Below are 19,004 nucleotides of genomic sequence, written 5' to 3'. Positions count from 1 at the left end.
GCTCATGTTGTTGCTAACCTTAAATCTCATTTTGTAAAGTTATTAATTATTAGGTCTTTGATTTTAAATAAATGGTGACTTTTTTATTATGACAGTGTTGTGAAGCAAAGCTCATTATATTTTATTTCATGAGACTTCCTTGAATTAATTGTAAACTTTTTTTGACTAAACCTGACAAACTTACAACATATTGTTAGTAAAGCATCTATATCATTGTATAATTTTACTTGTATAACATTTTTTTCCATGTTGTTCCCGGTGCCCCCAGGTTATTCCTCTCTACATTAAGACGGCATCAGTGTTCTACGGCCGTATTGTCCAGAAAGAGGACGGAGGTTTCCAGGGCATGGCGTCCGAGATGACACGTTACTATGCCGACAGGAAACCTGGAGCCAATGAGGTGCTGGAGGGAGGCTTATATGCCGTGCAGGAGGACGAAATCTTCCACAGGTCTGACATGAAACCTAAATACACTGGAGGTTGCAGGCTTGAAATGCATGTTACAGTCACAACACTAAACCCAAATACTGTTTGATATTGTTTGTAGGGCAAGTAAACAGTATCTTAGTTTGTTAGTTTCTTTGCTTAATTAGGCTGCTGGTAAGTAAGCAGGCTCCGAGCTGGCTGTTTTTAAAGCTGGAGCGCAGGACTTTGGCAAAGGATTGAATGTAATGGACGTTCATTTATGTGTAAAAGTCAGTTCAGGTCCGTCTGGATTGGAGTCCTGCAGATAAATGTATGTAGGCAAGGCAAGGCAAGGCAACTTTATTTGTATAGCACATTTCATACACAAGGCAGACTCAAAGTGCTTCACATCATAAAACAAAGTGAGAAGAAAAAAAAAAGAAAAGAAAAATAGAAGAATTAAAAGAAAATAATAAAAATTTTAAAAATGCATTACAGAAAGAAAATAGAATAAAAACATATTTGCAATAATTAAAAACAGTGCAGACATTAAAAGATTTAGCAGAAAGCTATGGTGAACATAACAGTTTTCAGTCTAGTTTTAAAAGTGGTCAGAGTTGGGGCAAGTCTTACATCTTCAGGAAGTTTATTCCAGCCATTTGTTGCATAGTGACTAAATGATGCTCTCCCGTGATTGTTGTTTACTCTGGGAATTACTAACAGATTGGTCTCAGAAGATCTTAGTGGTCTAGAAGGCTTATGTAGTGGGAGCATATCAGTGATATACTTCGGTCCTAGACCATGTAGTGATTTATATGTGAGCAGGAGGATTTTGAAATCAATCCTCTGACATACAGGGAGCCAATGTAAGGATTTAAGAATTGGTGTAATGTGCTCACATTTTTTGGTCTTTGTAAGAACTCTAGCAGCAGCGTTCTGAACAAGCTGTAGCTGCCTGACAGTTTTTTTCGGAAGACCTGCAAGGAGACCATTACAGTAGTCTAGCCTACTAGTAATAAAGGCATGTACAAGTTTTTCTAAGTCTTGAGCTGACATGAGCCCTCTAAGTCTTGCTACATTTTTTAGGTGATAGTAGGCTGATTTTGTTACTGATTTAACGTGACTGTCGAAATGTAAATCAGAATCCATAATAACCCCAAGATTTCTGGCTTTGTTTGAGGTTTTCAGGGACAGAGAGTGAAGGTGTTGAATTACTTTAAACCTTTCTTTTTTAGCACCAAAAACAATTATCTCAGTTTTGTCCTCATTTAGTTGTAGGAAGTTTTGGCTCATCCAGTCTTTGACTTGCTCAATGCACTGGCACAGAAGATCTATGGGGCGATAGTCGTTTGGTGATAGTGCTACATAGATTTGGGTGTCATCGGCATAGCAATGGTGGTCAATGTTATTATTTTGCATGATTTGTCCTAGTGGGAGCATGTAGATGTTGAATAAAGTTGGCCCCAAGATTGAACCTTGGGGGACTCCACACGTTACATTGGTAGGTTCTGATACAAAGTCGCCAATGGAAACAAAATAGTTCCTATCTTGTAGATATGACTTGAACCAGTTTAAGACTGTGCCTGAGAGCCCCACCCAGTTTTCCAACCTGTCCAAGAGTATTGAGTGGTCGACAGTGTCAAATGCAGCACTGAGGTCTAATAGCATTAATATTGAAGTTTTGCCAGAGTCTGTGTTAAGACGGATGTCATTTACAACTTTAATAAGGGCCGTCTCGGTGCTATGAAAAGGTCGAAATCCTGACTGGAAGTTGTTGTGGCAGCCAGTTGAAGCCAGGAAGTGATTTAGTTGTTGGAGGACAACTTTCTCAATTATTTTACTTATGAAGGGTAGATTTGAAATTGGTCTGTAGTTGTTGATAATAGAGGCATCTAGGCTCCGCTTTTTTAGAAGAGGTTTAATGACTGCAGTTTTGAAGGCCTTTGGGAAATTGCCTGATTGAATGGAGTTATTAACTATTTGCAATACGTCTATTGATAGGCAGTCAAAAACATTCTTAAAAAAGTTGGTAGGTAAAGCATCAAGACAGCAGGTGGATGATTTTAGATTTGTCACTGTTTCCACTAGAGTTTTAGAGTCTATGGCATTAAAGCTTGCCATCATTGCTGTGTTACTTTTGCCTGAACAGGGTGGTGATCCAACTTTTTTGTTTGAGATATTGATGGCGCGTCTGATACCTTCAATTTTATTAGTATAAAATAATGCAAACTCATTGCATTTCTGTAACACTGCTGTGTGGTCCCTGCTGCAGGGTGAAGATCCTGTCTGTCACAGACCGGGGGGACCGGCTGTTTTTCAGCGTCTTCGTTCACTTCATTGATGTGGGAAAGGAGGAGAAGGTCAAATCCCATCAGATCCTCTCGCTCCCAGAGCAGTTTCACTCTCTGCCTGGCCAGGCGGTTGAGATCGTCGTCTGCCGGGTCAAACCCGTCGACGCCGAAACAGACTGGCACCCCAAGGTTCCCTGTTCAACACCTCCCTTTGCTCTCGAACACAAAAAGACATCCACACTATTACGCCTGGAAAGTAGACAAGATCAGGAGGCAGCAGCAGGATGCGGAGATTAAATGCTACGTCGGACAGTATGCAGCAGCCTTCAAAGAATTCACAGGAAGTCATAGAAATGGTTACATCCTGTTAGATTAGTGATCCGTAGGCGACCTTGTCCGATTTTATTATTTAACACATTGGACTGGTTCATAAATATCTGGAAATGTGTGTGTATCTAGCATTATTATTTATTATTATTTATGTCTGCCTCGTAAAGCACGCTGTAATTTCACAGTCTTTAGTTTAAAGTGGTGTAATTTCCACACACCCCGTTTTAATCATACAGGTACTAGTTCTCAGATTCATGACTTCCACTGTTCTGGACACAGCCGCATGTAAAGCAGGCGTATGGTGGTCATGTGATTGGACGCTTTCTTTTTGTCTCACAGGTCACCAGAGCGATCAGCCAGAAGATCAGAGGTGTGCAGCACCGAGCCAGAGTGGTTCTCAGTCTGGGAACAACTGTTTTCGTTGATCCCATGGTAGGTTTTTACTCGCCAGTCACATGTTTAGTCAGTGGGTTACTGATGATGAATGAAATGTCTGAATCAATAACCAGGTTTTTTAGATACTGAACTGTCTACTTTTTCATAGTTTAACCCTCTGGGGCCCATTACTGGGGGCCTTGAGAGCCTACAGCTCTTGAGAATTCGTACATCACTAAGTTGTTAGGCTATCGGTATAGCATCATAGAGAAAAGGGCAACACCTGCACACTCCGTGCCACAATTTATCAATTGACTTGGTTTCAATCCTGCTTGGCTCATTGTCAGGTGAAAATGTTTTAACAAACACCTTTGTTTATACATAATGCATAAAATGTCGACAAACTGTCAACAATTGAATAGTGCATAAAAAAATTGCTTAAAAACTCAATACTTCCAAATATCAAACATGTTATTTTGCACACAATTTCATATTCATCATCATAATGTCATATTAATAAAGTCAAACAATATTCAAAACATTCTTGGTAAGAGTTTACATTAAGTAGACACTCATCAGCATTATTTGATGCTTAACTAATGAACAGTTCATCCTGAGTTAATGTAGAACTCATGTAAAACTCATGGAGGACTCCATTAGTTATCAAAAGTGTTAATTACATACGGAGTCATTCATGAGAATCTATAACCTCAGAGAAAACGTTTGATTTGAATGTTTGAACATACTCTTGACCCATCGGTGTGAGAGGCTGAAGCGTGATAACTTAATAACTTAACCTTGTCTGAAGAGTAAATGTGTGTTTAAATGGGCTCCTCTTCTTGGAGATTTAGCATGCTCGAGGCGTTGGCACCAGTAAAAAAATCAATATTTTTTCCCTCAGGTCCGTGTCACCCAGGTGCCAGGTATGAAAACCGCGATCAATGAATACAGCGTGCAGTCGGAGATCCTGAAAACTGGGATGGGAGTCAGCAACCCGGAGCATCTGGACCTGCTGTCGGCAGTCTGCCAGGAGAGCAAGACCAGCGGCAGCAAGGAGGCGGGTCACATCACCAGGTAAGGAGTCCCAGTAGTGGACTACATGGTGGAGACTGAATATATTAACTACCCGAACCTTTGATGAGTGAAGCTGCATTTTGTTCTTTGTAGGTCGGTGGATAATGGCATGTCTCTGGAGGTTCGAATCAAAGCTGAGGGGAGAGTTCTGATTGAAGCCTTCAGAGCGGCCGAGGTCAGTCAACTCGCTGACCTTCCTCACCTCCAAACGCGTGAGCCACCTAGTCCAGTATCTTCAGTGATCCGGTCCTTGGTCCCAGCACCACAAAAACCACCAGCAGCTAAAATCCACCTGGTTCCAGTGTGTGATCAGGAACCTCTGTTGGCCAGCCAGACAACCGTTGGACTTGGAAATACCCACTCTGCTGATCTGAAGTCAGCTGAGAAGATCATGAGGTTGGTGTCTTTGTACTCAAATTTCAGGCCTCAAATATTTAGGATTAGGAAAACCAACATGTTCCATCGTTTAACCAGCATGTGCCATTAGTTTAACCGTTAAACTTAAGCAAAGCCAATATAGAATAAAATAAGACATTTAAGGATATAGCGCTTCCAAATGCAGCGAAGAAAAGCATTTGGGTCAATGGAGCACCGGAGTGAAAGGGAAGTAACCCTTCTATGTCATGTCAATTTCCTCTTCTTTTTTTTTTTTGCTTCAAAATGAACCGGTTGGTTAATGGTGGCCTGGCAATCCAAAGCAAACTAACGAATCAGACATCCCTCATTTGAAGTGACGTCTTAAAGCCATCAGTAGTAAAAGCTGGGAAGACTGTCGTGTTAGTTAGCTGAGCTTAATGTATTCAGAAAGTCACTGAGACCAAAGGGGTGAACCACGAAGATTCTACCTGCATGTTGACACCGACAAGGTTTCATCCATCACGGCTGAAATCACCACTATTGCTGCTTTGTACATGTTGTGAAGTCACAGATACGCCGGCTACTCAAACATCCTGTCAGTGTTCATGACATACTACAGAGGTGCTCGGTGGATTTCATAGAGCTGTATTCAGTGTGAATAGGAAGACGCACTTTGGCTGGTTTACTACAGCGGAATGCACCGAAATCAAACAACGTGTTGGGATTTAATTACAATAAAGGGATAAAAGTGATACCAAAGTAACGACAGAATGAAGACGATTATTAAAAAAAAGTCCAAAGTCTGTCCACAAAATGATAAGCAAATAACTTTTGAAATGCTTGTTTTCTGAAGGTCGTTCAGTTCGATCAGACTAGAGCATAATACGGTATAAATACGGCAGCGACCTTGTTGATTGTACCTCGTGTTTGGTGTGAACGGGGCTGTGCTTAAACATCATGATGAGAACCGGTGGTGCTGTGTGTTATTTATCATTCATGTTGCATATTATGTTGTTGTGAAAATAAAGTTTGCATAAATACCAAGTTATCAGTGATTCAGGATTTTTAAATATGTTTCATAGGCCTGACTCCAAAGTGGTTCTTGGTATTCTGAGAACAAGCTACATGTCATCACAAAAACACATTTAATATTAATAATATCAGGAGGATCAACTGAAGGCCCCCCAGACAGATTACTACGTATAACTGAACAGGAGCTTTATGATTGTGATAAACAGGATCGGAGATGGAGAACTCTGCCCCGTGACCAGCCAGGCTGCTCGTCTCAACCTCCGTGGAAATGGTAACGATAACCTAAAGTAGGAATTGTAGATAGACACTCAGAAGCGTCACGTTGCATGTTGATCATGTACATTATTAAATATAAAAAGCTGCTTAATTACTTGTACAACACTTATTTATGTCATTCTTAAGAAATGTCTTCTCTCCTCAGGTGTTGATCAAAGCAACAGCCAGCAGGTCATTAATGAGTCGGACCGTGACAAGTCCACAAAAAGGTACAAAATGTTCAATCTGGATATTAAAAGAAAACTCCTTCCTTCTCAGTGATGCGTTACTTCTGTGTTTTTTCTTTGTTTGTTTTTTTGTAAGGAATGTTACGCAGCAATAAAACTGGTGGACTTTTTCTCTGAGTCATCGACCAACCACGTTGAGCAGAACAGACTGAGACTAATATTGTAGAACAATAGGAAGGCTTCATGGTTTGAACCCAAACCGCAAACTTTATTACTCCTTTCAACCATAACAAATGTAGTGCAGACAAGATTCTCTCTTTCTGTTTTAAATGTTTTTATTTTTCATTTTTTTCTGGCATTTTATTGATGATTTCAATGGTTGATGTTGGTAAAATAGTTGTTCCGATATCAGTATCAGAGTTATCTTATAATCAATCAGCTCATTTACGCTACACGGGAACAACAAGTTTGTCACTCCGTACATCCTGCGTGATTGGTACTGCACATGTGTATATAACGATACATTTGGGGTGTGTTGCAGAAAGCAGGTTTTGCTAAAACTCAGGTCAGTAGTAGAAAATTACCGTTTTTCCTACCGATCACATATCAATCAATATTCTCCGACATTTGCAACATTTTTCATATGGCGGAGCTCTAGATTTTTTGCGAACAGGAGTTTTCTGAAACGTCAAGAACATTCTCTGTTGAAATAGCCGCGTTTATTTACTCTGGTTTAACATGTGAAATATGATTAAAACTTGCCCAATATTCTGGGGCCAGTTGTTCAAAAAATGTAATCCGGATCAAAATTATCCAGATTTGGAAATCTCTTTTTTTGCTATCCAGGATCAGGTAATCTGTCTTACTTTTGAGATGGTTTTTCAAAGCAACATTGGATTTGATCACCCTGATCCATCCATTGTCTACCGCTTATCCTGTATTCAGGGTCGTGGGGGGGCTGGAGCCGATCCCAGCTGTCAGTGGGCAAAGGCAGGGTTCACCAGGACAGGCCGCCAGTCTATCACAGGGCTGACATGTAGAGACAAACAACCATTCACGCTCACATTCACACCTACGGGCAATTTAGAGTCACCAATGAACCTATCCCCATCCTGCATGTCTTTGGACTGTGGGAGGAAGCCGGAAACCCCGGAGAGAACCCACGCTTACACGGGGAGAACATGCAAACTCCACACAGAAGGAAACCGGGCCGACCCGGGAATCGAATACAGTTTTTAGGATTACCAAATCTGGATAACCAGCTATGTAAAGAACAGGTAGAAGATGGGGTCACTTTAACCCTATGAGCCCTAGGCTGTTTTAAGGGCATTTTCACTACCTTTAGTTGGAGGCATTTATCCTGGTCATTGTAAGTGCCATTCACACATGCTCCATATTGTTTTTTCAGCTCAGTCTAGGCTACCCGGATCTGCCACAATATCATGTATTCATACTTGCATTGATTTGATTTTGATTTTTAAATAATAAAAATACAGAACATGTAGTAAGGGATGCAATTGTTCTAAATTATTTTTTACAGGTTCATATCTGGGCTGCACTGTGGTGTAGTGGGTAGCACTGTCGCATCACAGCGAGAGGGTCGCGGGTTTGATTCCCGGGTCGGCCCGGGTTCCTTCTGTGTGGAGTTTGCATGTTCTCCCCGTGTAAGCGTGGGTTCTCTCCGGGTTCTCCGGCTTCCTCCCACAGTAAAGACATGCAGGATGGGGATAGGTTCATTGGTGACTCTAAATTGCCCGTAGGTGTGAATGTGAGTGTGAATGGTTGTTTGTCTCTACATGTCGGCCCTGTGATAGACTGGCGTCCTGTCCAGGGTGTACCCTGCCTTCACCCAATGACAGCTGGGATCGGCTCCAGCCCCCCCACGACCCTGAATACAGGATAAGCGGTAGACAATGGATGGATGGAGGTTCATATCTGATGATTGTTTCTTTGACATTAATATACAGCGATGAATGATGACCGTAACAGAGATGAAAAATTGAATATATCATTTTTGTTTGTTTGGGGTTTATTTCATGGGAACAAGATCCTTTTTATTTTTACTTTACTACTGAAAGGCTTAATTGGTTTCCTATGTCTACTTTATCACTGTAGCGGTTAAACAGGTCAAGTGCAAAATATAAATAAAAGTATATACACTAAATGATACAAATGTAGTATTTGACCAATTTTAAAGTTTTACTACATTTTCTTCCTGCAATCCACCTTGAAACCCTACCCCTTGTTGGGATCAGGGAAATCCAGTTTTTTTGGATCAAAGTTATCCAAATCCTACTGAAGTTTTGAACAACACAAACTGAAGGTTTGATCCATTTCCAAACTCGGATTGGATTACATGATCTGATCCAATTTCAGAATCCTTCTTTCCCTTTTGAAACAACCCATTTTCCAGATTTGATCCAATCCGATAACCAAAATCCGATCAGATTACCTTTGAACAACTGGCCCCTTATGCTTAATTTTCAGCTGCAGCCACTTTCTTTTTGTGCCTGTGGGATAACACCTATATGGAAATTATTTTTCTACATTGCGCTACTTTATGAACCACGGGAACTGAACTGTAGTCAGCATTGCTAACCGTTTCACCACAGAGTCACTCTGCGGGCCTGAAAATATAGCATTATCACCTTTTGATCAATCGGCTTTACGCATTAGATCAGGCAGTAAATGTCTGCCAACTTTCTCTACTTTGCTGCAGTTTTGTTGCGCCGCTTTCTAATGATGAGCTCCATACATACACAGAGTTTCCATACTCGGATGGTTGTACTAATTCAGAACAGCTGTTCTGGAACCGAAAACTCAGAGTGGCCCATCTCGGAGTTGGTTGACTCAGAGTTCAGGGTTAGGTTCAGAGTTGGTTGAGCCTGCTTTCTGGAATAAACCTGTTTCAATTATTTTCTTTTAACACACTGGTATTCGATCGGTTCTTCTGATATGCAAGTTCAGATATTGGGTAGACAAAAAAGTGTTCGAAAACTTTTTTCTGAAAACCTGCTGCTGGGAGGGTTTGAGTTTTTTTCAGCTGAGAGCTTTGATTGCATCTGTTATGATGTTATGAAGTAGAAATGTCGGCACAATACAGAGTACTTGCTGTTGGATGAAAGGAAGGGTGAAGTACGTAGGGAAAGAGGCCTGACCCGCTGGTCTATGTGGGATCATGAGACTTTGTGTACAATGTAAAAAATGTTTTGGCGAGTATGATCGTTTGATTGAAGAGCTGAAAGCGTGCATTGCTCAGCACCTCCTCACGCTTCCGGCGCCCTATGTAAAGAATTAAGAAAATGAGCTGGAAAAAATGCTTTGACCGAACAGCTCTACAGATGACTTGTGTTATTGTTCCTGCGGGTGGCTCATTGGCACCGTGTCTGCTACCCCTGCTCTAATGCATTACCGTAAAAAATGCATGTGTTTGTGTTTCAGTTTCCACCCTCCAGCCCGGTGGTACCAGACCTCCGACTCGGTAACTGTGACGGTGAAGCTGACGAACCCGGAGAGTCAGCGCTGTGATTTTTACCCCGACAGAGTCGTTTACAGGTCCGTCAGGAGCAGACCACCACCGATCGCTCACTTACTTAGCACCACATCCAAGATTCACTGGAGCTCTTTTTCCAGACAACTTTACACGGGTGGGAGTGGGTTCATGTTTTGCACAGCCAGGTTGTGTGTGAATTAAACAAATGAGTTTACGTCATATTTCTGACTTGCTGGAAACACGTCAAACAATAGTTCACGTTTACAGTTAGGTATGAATGTATCTAGGAAACCTCATCCATAAAGTCTTTAACTTTTCTTTGGTTGGACATTGGCCACTAAACATATTCTTTAATCTGTTGTTCCTGAGTGATAGAGCTGGTGCTCAGCTAAAGACTTAATCAAATAAATATGTGACATTATGTGGCACAAAATTAAGTTAAGACATATTAAGTTGGAGATTCCTGAGTTCATTCAGAAAAAAAGTTGAGCACAAGCTTCTGCTGCAGTTTCTCCAGAGATTCTAACGACGGACTGTTCTGTGATTCATTTTGAACTTTTTTTTTATGCGGATAAGCTTTTTAGCTTGCAATAATAAAATGTTTTAAAATCAGTATATAGTGTCACATGATCATGATACAAGAGTTGATTGTCATGGTGTGGCTCAGAGTGTAGGTTGGGAACCGACGGAGGGGGGTCTGGAGGAGGTATTCAAGGAAAAGGAGGGGGACCAGGTAGGCGGATCCCTTCTGGAGGCCGCCGGAAAGCCAGCGGGGATGGGAACTTGCTGCAGCCCAGTAGGGATGGGAACTTGCAACTGCTGCTACCCAGTGAGGACGGGAACTTGCTGCTCGAAAGAATGGACAGGGCCCCTCTGGAGGCTGCTGGAAGGCCAGGAGGGATGGGAACTTACCCCCAACTCAGCAACTGGAAAAGCCTCGGACATGGAGCAGGGCAGCTGATGCTCGGGGTCACTGGGCAGCTGGGGCTGTAGCAGACTGGGAGCTGGAGGACTGGAGGCTTCCTGACCGGGGGGGGGGGGGGGGTCTGTTCTGTTAAGTGGTTCAGAGTACAGGTTAGGACCCAAATGCCGACATGGACAAAGAGGTAGCAGGACGACACAAGAAAAAGGCAGACAACAAAGGCAAATCCAGCACAGGAACACAGGGAGAACCGGCTGTAAGATGAAATACCCAGAAAACAGGAGGACAGGGAAACTTGTGAGTTAGACATGACGAACTGACAAAGACCGAAGACTGAATACACCAGGGACTAATTGGGGAAAAAGGTGGGCAGACATGAAGGCAGGCTGATGGGTGATTGGAGGGAGACGCAAGGGAACAGGGTGAGGATGACGAGACTCATATCACACAGGTGATACACAGAAAAAAGGATGGTGTTTCTTTAGTGTGTGATCAGGTTGACACGCTATCTTTCTCTTTCTGTTGCTTGCGTTCAGTGGCAGAGCAAACGGTCGGAGCTACACAGCTGACCTGCAGCTTTATGACAACATCGCTGCCGACCGCTGCTGCTGGGAGATGAAGTGCAATGAGCCGGTCCTCAAACTGGTGAAACAACAGCGCGGACAATGGGAACGACTCCTTAGGAACAAGGTGCCAGAGTCCATTTTGTTTATTTGAATCCTTGAGTCGCCTGTATGACAAAGAATCTATGCTAATTAGTAAGTAATGGCAAGTCCATTAACGCTGGGTTTATCTTCTGATATTTTGGGCATTTCTCTCTGACCATTTGAATCACAACATGGAAGGTTATTATAATATCTTTCCCCCAAAAGTATACAGCCTACACCTGCTTTCAGTAAAAGCCGTTTTAACTGGACAAAATTACATAAAAAAAACAAAAAGGCTGTGATGAATTTAAGGTTTGCTCTTCCCACAGAATATCTTTGTGAGTTACGACATGGAGCACTTTGAAGCAGATGAAGACAGAACCCCGAATGGTAAGAACCACACTGAAAACCCGAGAGCGCCTAGGGTGACTGTCTTTGGTACCTGCTGTATTGAACTGACGCATGTTCTTGTCCTGGTCCGGTCTTCAGGTCTGTGTTTTGTGGAGGACACGGGTAGCGACAGCCGGGACGTGAACTCGGACAGCGGCAGTGAGAGCGACTGAAGATTAAAGACAAAACGCTAAGAAACAATCAAAACAAACACCTCATCTCTGTCGTCTCATCTGTTCATTTTTGAGGGTCATAAAGATGTGTGTTGTATTGGTGCTGTGAACTTTAACCCCCTTAATAATGAAGGGATCTGGGCGTAGAAACTTCTGCAGTTCTTTATGAACTAGTCAGGGATTGAAATGTATCACTTGAGTTTTTAAGACTAAAAACTCCTGACAAGTTTAGTTTATTCCCTCGGTCATAAAGCGGGATGCAATATGATGATCTCATTTTCATGTTACAGAAGAGTTCAGCCAAGTACTCAATTACCCAATCCTGCATATTACATCGAGTCTTGACTTGTGAACACCGACAGGTGTTTTATGGCCTGCCAACTATAATTTTCAAATTCTTCTCCAAAAAGAAAGGTTATATGGTTTGATATGGCCGCTATAGTATTCGCGGTAATGTACCACACTAACGCATGTTGTCAAATTGAATATCATCAAACATGTAATAATTACTTATTTCAATCTTGAATAAGTTCTGTGGTCAACATCAGGTTACGCGGACGTTTTGTTCTACGATATAAAAAACCCACTGGGAGAATCGGCAATCATCCCTTTGATTTCAAGGGTCTAAATTGAAATACACCCCTACTGTCAAGGATGTGGCCCCCTTTATCATTAAAGCCTTGATTCAGATGAGGAAAAACTTTAATGGGGGTAGTAAAATAGAAGTAAAATATTTTGTGCATGTCTTTAGTACCTCTTAAGGTATCTTGTTAATTTAATATTTTCAGTCATACTACAGTTGGTTGCAAAAATATTCACACTCGAGACTTGAAATTCTTGAACCAGACAATCTTCAGAAAATTACATGATTCAGACTTTTTCCCAGTCGAGATGCTGTTTGCTGTCCCATTTAAAAGTCATGCTGAATATATGTTTTAAGAATTTATTAAATGCCTCAAATGGTGCAGAGTTAAGCAGTATGTTGGAGTTAATGAGTATCTTAGTCACTAACGACACAAGGAGTATCTCAACACTTATTGGCTTTGCATCACACAAACATTTGTTTAAATATTTTAACTCCAGCGATGAAAAATATCTGTCTGCCAAATAATTCAACCACAATATTTAAATGAATCTGCTTTCAATAAAAGGCCAAAACACACTTGCGCATCACAAACCTTGTTTCACTTTATACAACTAACATTACCATATTTACTGAGCTCAACAACTAAAGAGTAAAACTACACACTGATCTGCCAGAATTAAAATATATTTGAACAAAACTGCAGAGCAAATCACATATATTAAAAATTATAATGATAATAATAACTAAAACCTCAAAATAAGTTTGAATGTAAAAACAAACACATTTGGTACAGGAGCCCTATAAAGAAATTACATGGATTTGTTTATTTGTATGTGGGGTACATAAATGTTATGCCAAAATTTGGGGCTTTAATTTCTCACACAAGATCTGCTCCTTCCAATTACCTTCAGAAGTTACATCATCAATGAAATAAAGTCCACCTGTGTGCCGTCATGTCACATGTTCTGTCACATCTCAGTATTTATACACCTGAAAGGCCCAGAATCTGCAGCACCATGAAGACCATGGAGCTCTTCAAACAGGTCACGGGGGGTTGGGGGCAATTGTACGAGAAGAAACGTCCCAAATTTATGGGGAAAAAGTCCCAAATTTAAAAGTCATACATTTACGAGAGAAAAAAATCATACATTTACGAGAACAAAGTCCCAAACATATGCGATAAAGTCGCAATTTTACAGGTAAAAGTCGCAAATTGACAAAGGAAAAACACCTCAGTTGCCGTGGTGTATGATGCCTGCAGTGTATGACCTAATGAAATGATACTTGTGTGGCGTAGACCGTTGCAACCCGAGGCTCTCACGGCTCAGTGATTGACACAAGTTGAAGTTCTTAAAGTGATGGTTCGGAGTAAAATGCACCCTAGGTAATTTCCGTCATGACATCCAGCCAAATACCCCCCCAGAAGCATTTTTAGCGATGGTCAACATTGGTCAAGATAGGGCTATCAGCCGAATGGCTTAGTACTGGTACGATGGTACATCTTGTATATCTCGTAAATTACCCCACTAATAATGCATGGAATGTTACCAAACTTCTGCAGTAATATGCATTTGAAAGTTTGTAAGTACACCAGGAGTTTATTTAAAAGAACAGTTCCCTGATAGCTTATATCCTCTGCTGCTACCGCATGAAAAAGTTTCGCTGAATTTTTATATAAAAATTAAGCTAAACTTTTTCATACTCTCGCGTGAAACTCGCGTGACGGCATCGGCTGGGTAAACACGGAAGTGGCGCTGCGGTAGCGTTAGCAGCAGGGATTGAAGCTATCAGGGAAGTGTTCTTTTAAATAAACTCCTGGTGTACTTACAAACTTTAAAATGCCTCGTTTTGTGAGTACAGACCCTATGTGTACTACTGCAGAAGTTTGGTAACATTCCATGCATTATTAGTGGGGTAATTTACGAGATAATCAAGATGTACTATAGCGCTAGTACTAAGCCATTTGGCTGATAGCCCTATGTTGACCAATGTTGACCATCGCTAAAAATGCTTCTGAGGGGGTATTTGGCTGGATGTCTTGGTGGAAATGACCTAGGGTGCATTTTACTCCGAACCATCACTTTAAAATCAACTGGCACGTCCCCCCCCCCACAACACACGCACCTCTCCCTCTTCTGTAACCAGATGCTTCACCAACTAATATGACCTCATAACAAACCGTGTTGTTTATTTGATCTAAAATGACTGTATTACTCTAATTTAAAGCATTGATATCAAATCATGTTCTGCTAGAAGCAGGTTCTGGGTTCACTTAATGTCCGACTGCTTCCAGTTTCCACCAGAACTGAATGTCTAATTGGAAATTGAGCTAGAAGGAGGATTTTAACGACGAGGTGAGTTTTAACTAAACTTGACAAACATTTTCAGGAACATTCTGGAACATTTATTGAATATGGACAAAATGTAAAGAAACAAACTCAAAAATAAAAAAATAAAGCTATTTTGTTAGGTTTGAGGTTTATGTAAACTAGGTGGCCGATGTTGTCCATGGACAATGACATGTACTTACACTGGTTAGGGCATTTTAAGGACTTCAACTTGTGTCAATCACTGAGCTGGGAGAGTCCCGGGTGGCAACGGTCTATGCCACACAAGTATAGTTTCATTTCATTTCATACACTGCAGGCATCATACACCACGGCAAGTGAGGTTTTTTTGGTCATAAATTTGTGACACTTAGGTTGTGAATTTGCAGCTTATTTCTCGTAAATTTCTGACTTTATAATCTTGTAAAAAATGTGACTTTTTCTCGTAAAATTTGGACTTTAGTCTTGTAAATTTGCTTTTTTCTCATAAATTTCTGACTTTAGAATTTTGTGAATTTGCAACTTTTTTCTCAGAAATGTGCAACTTTTTTCTCAAAATATTGAGGATTGGAGCAGCTTAAAGGTGAATAGTGCTGGTCTCTCTTGACCGGACACTCGCTAACATTTCATCAGCCTGTAGTACATCGGTGAAACCCTGACAGCAGCTAAAGCAACTGATGTGGTGGAGACTCACTAGACTGTCTGTTTAGCCTGCAGCTGCTGATAAATGATGATGTAACATGTTTGTTCATCAGGTTATTGTTTCAGCTGAGCGGCTTATTAGGCTCCATGGTGAGAGGTTAACGTCAGGTTTACTTAGTGGGATCGGGCAAGGTTGAGTACATGATTACACGGTATCGGTGCATAGTAGTAGTGGTAGTAGTAGTAGTAGTAGTAGTAGTAGTAGTAGTACACTTTTTGCTTTTTACCATTTCATGGTATTATTATCATAATAAATAATAAACTTTCTTTATCGAGCATTTCTTAAATGTAAAAAAGTAAATAAAGAAGTGATTTACATGTGATCAAAACATTTCAGGACTGCAATGAGGCTCAGATACAATTACAACATAATCCGGTTTATTGCCCAGAAATCTTTTAATATTAAAGATATTTAAAGGTTAAACTTAAAAGGGAAACAAACTTAAAATGATTGAATTAGTTTGAACTTAATTTGGAGGTACAAGAGTGTGAATGGTCAAAGGAATGAATACTTTTGTAATCAACTGGACATTTTACAGGCTGACATTTTGGTTTTGTATAGCAGGTGATGTATGTTTATGGTTTAGACTGAACTGGGTTCATGGATCAGTTGGAGTGTCATGTGTTTAAATTGAGCCGCGTTAGTGTGCTTCCTTTCTAGCTCTGTAATCATTTACTTTCTATTTGTAAGAGTCAGTCGGCTGTTTTGTTTCCTGTCGTACAAGAACATGTTTTTTTTCTCTTCTGTACTCGATTGAAATAAAAGCAAAAATATGACGGCGTATAAATTTCGTTACTGAAGTAAAAGTGCATTGGTGTTATCGGCAAAAGCTCTTAAAGGTATCAAAAGTTAAAAAAAAAAAAAAAAGTTATGAATTAGTATTACTGATGCATTAAGATGTGTATCATTATAATGGTCAAGATGGAGCTAATTTAATTATTTTACATACTTTTCATTAATAGTATTTTTATGAGCTAATAATATGGTAGAATGTTGATTATCAATATGTAAAGTAAAACCGAATTCTAGCTGTCAAATAGTGCATGTATATTAAATGATTTACAGTGCTTTTAATACCATTTTGTGATATTTATACTTTATTTGAGTATTTACATTTTCTGCTACTTTATACTTCACTTTTTACGGCACGATTTCTTTTGTGAAATATAAGGTGATAATAATAAAAATCAACGAGGTGATAATGATGTATTATTATAGATTAAGACAACCAAAATATAAAATGGTTAAAATTAGCTCCACCATTAACAGCTGCTACATTAAATTGATGGTTACACATATATGCATCAGTAATTATAAGTGTATTACACTGTACAATTATAATTTTGGAAATGGGCCATTCTGCAAAAGGAATACTTTCACGTTTGTTTTTTTATAAGTATTTTGATAAAACTTATGTGTCATCTGAAATACAATGATGGACTTTGGAGGAGCTTTTTATTCACTCTTATCAGTAGCAGTTACTTTAATACTGAATGAACTTCGTCACATACAGTCGATCAATATTTTTGGTATTTAGAAGTTATAATATACACTGCTCAAAAAAATAAAGGGAACACTAAAACAACATAATGTAACTGCAAGTCAATCATGTTTCTGAGATATCAGCCTGTCCAATTAGGAAGCAGCACTGATTGGGAATCAATTTCACATGCTGTTGTGCAAATGGAACAGACCACAGGTGGAAACAAGCAAGACATCCCTATAAAGGAATGGTTCAGCAGGTGGTGACCACAGACCATTTCTCTGTTCTCGGCCTTTCTGGCAGATTATTTTCTATTTTGAATTTTGGCAGTGTTTGCACCACTAGAGGTAGCATGAGGCGGTTTCTCCAACCCACAGAAGTTGCCCAGTTAGTGCAACTCATCCAGGATGGCACATCAATGCACACTGTGGCAAGAAGGTCTGCTGTGTCCCCCAGCACAGTGTAAAGAGCATGGAGGAGATTCCAGGAGACAGGCCAGTACACCAGGAGACAGGCCAGTACACCAGGAGACAGGCCAGTACACCAGGAGACGTGGAGGCGGCTGAAGAAGGACAACAACCCAACAGCAGGACCGATATCTGCTCCTTTGTGCACGGAGGAACAGAAGGAACACTGCCAGAGCCCTACAAAGTGACCTCCAGCAGGCCACTGATGTTCAAGTTCAACTCAAACGGTCCGAAATCGACTCCATGAGGGAGGTTTGAGGGCCCGACGTCCACAAATAGGGCCTGTGCTTACAACCCAACACCGTGCAATGTGATTGGTATTTGCTAGAAATCACAGAGATTGGCAGATTCACCATTGGCGCCCTGTGCTCTTCACGGATGAGAGCAGGTTCACCCTGAGCACATGTGACCGACCTGACAGGGTCTGGCAATGCCACAGAGAACGTTCTGCTGCTGCAACATCCTCCAGCATGACCGGTTTAGCGGTGGGTCAGTGATGGTCTGGGGGAGGCATTTCTTTGGAAGGTAGCACAGCCCTCCATGTGCTTGCCGGAGGTACCCTGACTGCCATTAGGTACCGGGATGAGATCCTCAGACCCACTGTGAGACCATATGCTGGTGCAGTGGGCCCTAGGTTCCTTCTAATGCAGGACAATGCTAGGCCTCATGTGGCTGGAGTGTGTCAGCAGTTCCTGCATGATGAAGGCATTGATGTTATGGACTGGCCTGCCCATTCTCCAGACCTGAATCCTATTGAGCACATCTGGGACACCAAGTCTCGTTCCATCCACCAACGCCATGTCACACCACAGACTGTCCAGGAGTTGACTGCTGCTCTGGTCCAGGTCTGGGAGGAGATCCCTCAGGAGACCATCCGTCATCCCATCAGGAGCATGCCCAGGCGTTGTAGGGAGTGCATACAGGCACGTGGAGGCCACACGCACTACTGAGGATAATTTTGACATGTCTTGAAGAATCTCCACAAAAGTTGGATCAGCCTGCGATCTGATTTTACACTTTGATTTTCGCTATGATTCTGAATCGAGACCTCCATAAGATGAGGATTTTGATTTCATTAATCATCTTTATGTTGTTTTGTTGTCAACGCATTGCACTTTGTAATGAATAAAGATTTCAAATTGGAATATTATTCATTGAGAGCATGTGGTGTTTAGATGTTCCCTTTATTTTTTTGAGCAGTTTATATAAGATCCTTCAGTCTGAATTAATTATTTTAATATCTTTAAGCCTTAATTTGTGTTAGAAATACAATAGATCACACCAGGAATTTACCATTTTTAAAAGCTTAAACGAGTTTACGTAAGCGCTAATATCAAGTTCAAGAGAGTCTCATGACATGCGCTCAACGTTCATTTACAATTCAATGTAGAGAAGAAGATCCTGGTCAGAGAACACCTTCCCAACACTCCCAGTATGAATATGAGGAAGACGTACTGGGAGAAGTTGGACATCGTTCATTTACAAATGTTGAGTCGTATCAATATG

General features: G+C 40.9%; 1 protein-coding gene across 1 annotated transcript in view; it reads left to right on the top strand.

Moving 5' to 3' along the window:
- Window positions 1-13,586, top strand: part of tdrd12 (tudor domain containing 12) — a 31,301-nt gene extending 17,715 nt beyond the window's left edge. Inside the window, exons 28-38 of the mRNA XM_084017499.1 lie at window positions 269-450; window positions 2,678-2,885; window positions 3,366-3,458; window positions 4,303-4,475; window positions 4,569-4,871; window positions 6,071-6,135; window positions 6,286-6,349; window positions 9,749-9,862; window positions 11,259-11,412; window positions 11,699-11,759; window positions 11,859-13,586. Of these exons, the coding sequence (XP_083873625.1) occupies window positions 269-450; window positions 2,678-2,885; window positions 3,366-3,458; window positions 4,303-4,475; window positions 4,569-4,871; window positions 6,071-6,135; window positions 6,286-6,349; window positions 9,749-9,862; window positions 11,259-11,412; window positions 11,699-11,759; window positions 11,859-11,932 (1,491 nt within the window). The 3' untranslated portion in view covers window positions 11,933-13,586. The remainder of the gene's footprint in view (window positions 1-268; window positions 451-2,677; window positions 2,886-3,365; window positions 3,459-4,302; window positions 4,476-4,568; window positions 4,872-6,070; window positions 6,136-6,285; window positions 6,350-9,748; window positions 9,863-11,258; window positions 11,413-11,698; window positions 11,760-11,858) is intronic.
- Window positions 13,587-19,004: the final 5,418 nt, after the last annotated feature.

Source organism: Eutrigla gurnardus (assembly GCF_963514095.1).
Source record: "Eutrigla gurnardus genome assembly, chromosome: 9".
NCBI lineage: Eukaryota > Metazoa > Chordata > Actinopteri > Perciformes > Triglidae > Eutrigla > Eutrigla gurnardus.
Note: the sequence above shows the minus strand (reverse complement) of the source record. Positions and strands in the feature narration are given on the sequence as shown.